The 2,352-nt window shown below is 53.5% G+C and overlaps 1 protein-coding gene across 1 annotated transcript in view; it reads left to right on the forward strand.

Moving 5' to 3' along the window:
* The first annotated feature begins 224 nt into the window (after positions 1–224).
* The window catches only part of ELP6 (elongator acetyltransferase complex subunit 6), a 19,520-nt gene continuing 17,392 nt past the window's right edge, over positions 225–2,352 (forward strand). The window contains exon 1 of the mRNA XM_010862354.1: positions 225–1,010. Within this exon, the coding sequence (XP_010860656.1) occupies positions 957–1,010 (54 nt within the window). The 5' untranslated portion in view covers positions 225–956. The remainder of the gene's footprint in view (positions 1,011–2,352) is intronic.

The raw sequence follows: 2,352 nt of genomic DNA on the forward strand, positions 1-2,352 counted from the left end.
TCTGTTGTTCCACGTCCAGTTCTAACTGTTGCTTCCTGACATGCACACAGATTTCTCAAGAGGCAGGTCAGGTGGTCTGGTATTCCATCTCTTTCAGAATTTTCCACAGTTTATTGTGATGCACACAGTCAAAGCCTTTGGTGTAGTCAATAAAGCAGAAATAGATGTTTTTCTGGAACTCTCTTGCTTTTTCGATAATCCAGTGGAAAATTGGCAATTGATCTCTAGTTCCATGGAGGCTTGGGGAAGGCCTCGCTGATAAACTGACATGTGAACAAAGACCTGAAAGAAGTGGCGTTTTTTGTTTTGTTTTTTCTTTAACGGCTGCAGCCCAGGGAGGGTAAACAGTGCAAAAACCTCAAGGAGAAGCATGCAGGGCGTGTTCCAACCCTACTTGGTCAGTGACCCTACCCAGATAACCTGTCTTATTCCAAAACCTACCCCCATCCCACCGTTATTCCTTTATCCAGCTTCATTTTATCCCCCACACAGAATTTTTCAATGTATTATTCCATGTTTATTACGTCTGTTTTCTGTTTTATGCGAGAGCGAGCGTCTTTGCCTGTCTGGTTCGCCCATTGCAGCCAAAGCCTTTAGTAGTGTGAGGCACACCGCAGAAGCTTGACAGGAGGCTCTGGGATGAGAAGAACGCGCGGTTGAGGTAAGGAAGAAGAGACCCGACCTCCTGATGCCTTGGTTGGGGGAAACTCTCTGCGAGTGGAATACAGGTAAGAAGCCCGCAAGGCTCAGCGTCCAGATTCCCCCGGCCTGGTGCGCGTCTCTGCGCATGCGCCGAGAGCGGCCGATCCGCGCGTTTCATTGGCTGCGGCCAGGGGAATTGCGCATGCGCACTCCTCCCGCGTGTTCCTGTGTGGTGGGTTTTGCTCTCCAGCCTCCTCTGTATCCGTGGCAGCCCATCTTCCCATCCGGGGCCCCCGTGCGTTCTGGAGCTCGGAATGTTCCCAGAACTCAATAACCTTCTCAACACCACCCCTGAAGGGGCGGAGCAGGTAAGAGGTCGCAAGGTCGAGGAGGAGGTTGGATTCTGGGAGCGCGGCCCAAGACCGGACACCCGGATGAAGCGCGCGCAGACCCGTGGGAAATCACGTGATGTCCGTGGCCGGGGGGGTGCCTGGGAGTTGTAGTCCGCAGAGGGCCCGCCCCCGAGGCTGGGCTGGACGCTTAGGCCTGCGAAAGGTGGGCATCCTGCGCGTTTTCGAAGGTCGCGTGCGCCCTTGAAAGACCGCAGCAAGCACGTTATACGTTTGGGTTGACTTAAGTGTATAGGCGACCCTTGTGCGTGTTCACCGTGGTGGGAGCCCTAGCGCCCAGAGGTTGGTGGTGGTGGTTTAGTCGCTCTGTCCGTGTCCGACTCTTTGTGACCCCATGGACCGTAGCCCGCCAGTCTCTTCTGTCCGTGGGATTCTCCAGGGAAGAATACTGGAGTGGATTACCATTCCCTTCTCCAGGGGATCTTCCCGACGCAGGGATGGAACTGCCTGTCCCGCGTCTCTTGCCTTAACAGGCGGTTTCTTGACCACTGAGCCACCTGGAACACCCCACCCCCCGCCCCGCCCACCATCATAAGGGAGCAACTTCCTAACGACCTTAAGCCCCCTCTGTCCCGGGAGCACTCGGCAGGTTTCAGCGAACACTTCTGCTCGTCTTCCTCCTCATGGTTTTGAACAGTGCTCTCTGAAGCTGCTCGCAGCCAACGTTTGATTGCACAACCCCGCCTTTGGCACCACAGCCTGCCTACTCTGTTTTCTTCGCTCTCTCCTTTCCACGGTCTACAGCAACTCAAAAATGTTCATGCGTTAGTCCGAGGGTTGCCTCTCCTAGGAACATAGGTGATTTATTTCATAACTCCTGTCTTTCTGATGAAATGGTAAGCTCGTCCAGGCGGCCAAGACACCTAGTGTGTAAAGTCTTTTTGTTACTCCATCAGTTCACTTCAGTCTCAGTCATGTCTGACTCTTGGCTACCCCATGAATCACAGCACGCCAGGCTTCCCTGTCCATCACCAACTCCCGGAGTTCACTCAAACTCATGTCCATCGAGTCGGTGATGCCATCCAGCCATCTCATCCTCTGTCGTCCCCTTCTCCTCCTGCCCCCAATCCCTCCCAGCATCAGAGTCTTTTCCAATGAGTCAACTCTTCGCATGAGGTGGCCAAAGTACTGGAGTTTCAGCTTTAGCATCATTCCTTCCAAAGAAATCCCAGGGCTGATCTCCTTCAGAATGGACTGCTTGGATCTCCTTGCAGTCCAAGGGACTCTCAAGAGTCTTCTCCAGCACCACAGTTCAAAAGCATCAATTCTTCAGCGCTCAGCTTTCTTCACAGTCCAACTC

This window comes from Bison bison, unplaced genomic scaffold (genome assembly GCF_000754665.1).
Source record: "Bison bison bison isolate TAMUID 2011002044 unplaced genomic scaffold, Bison_UMD1.0 scf7180017864482, whole genome shotgun sequence".
Lineage (NCBI taxonomy): Eukaryota > Metazoa > Chordata > Mammalia > Artiodactyla > Bovidae > Bison > Bison bison.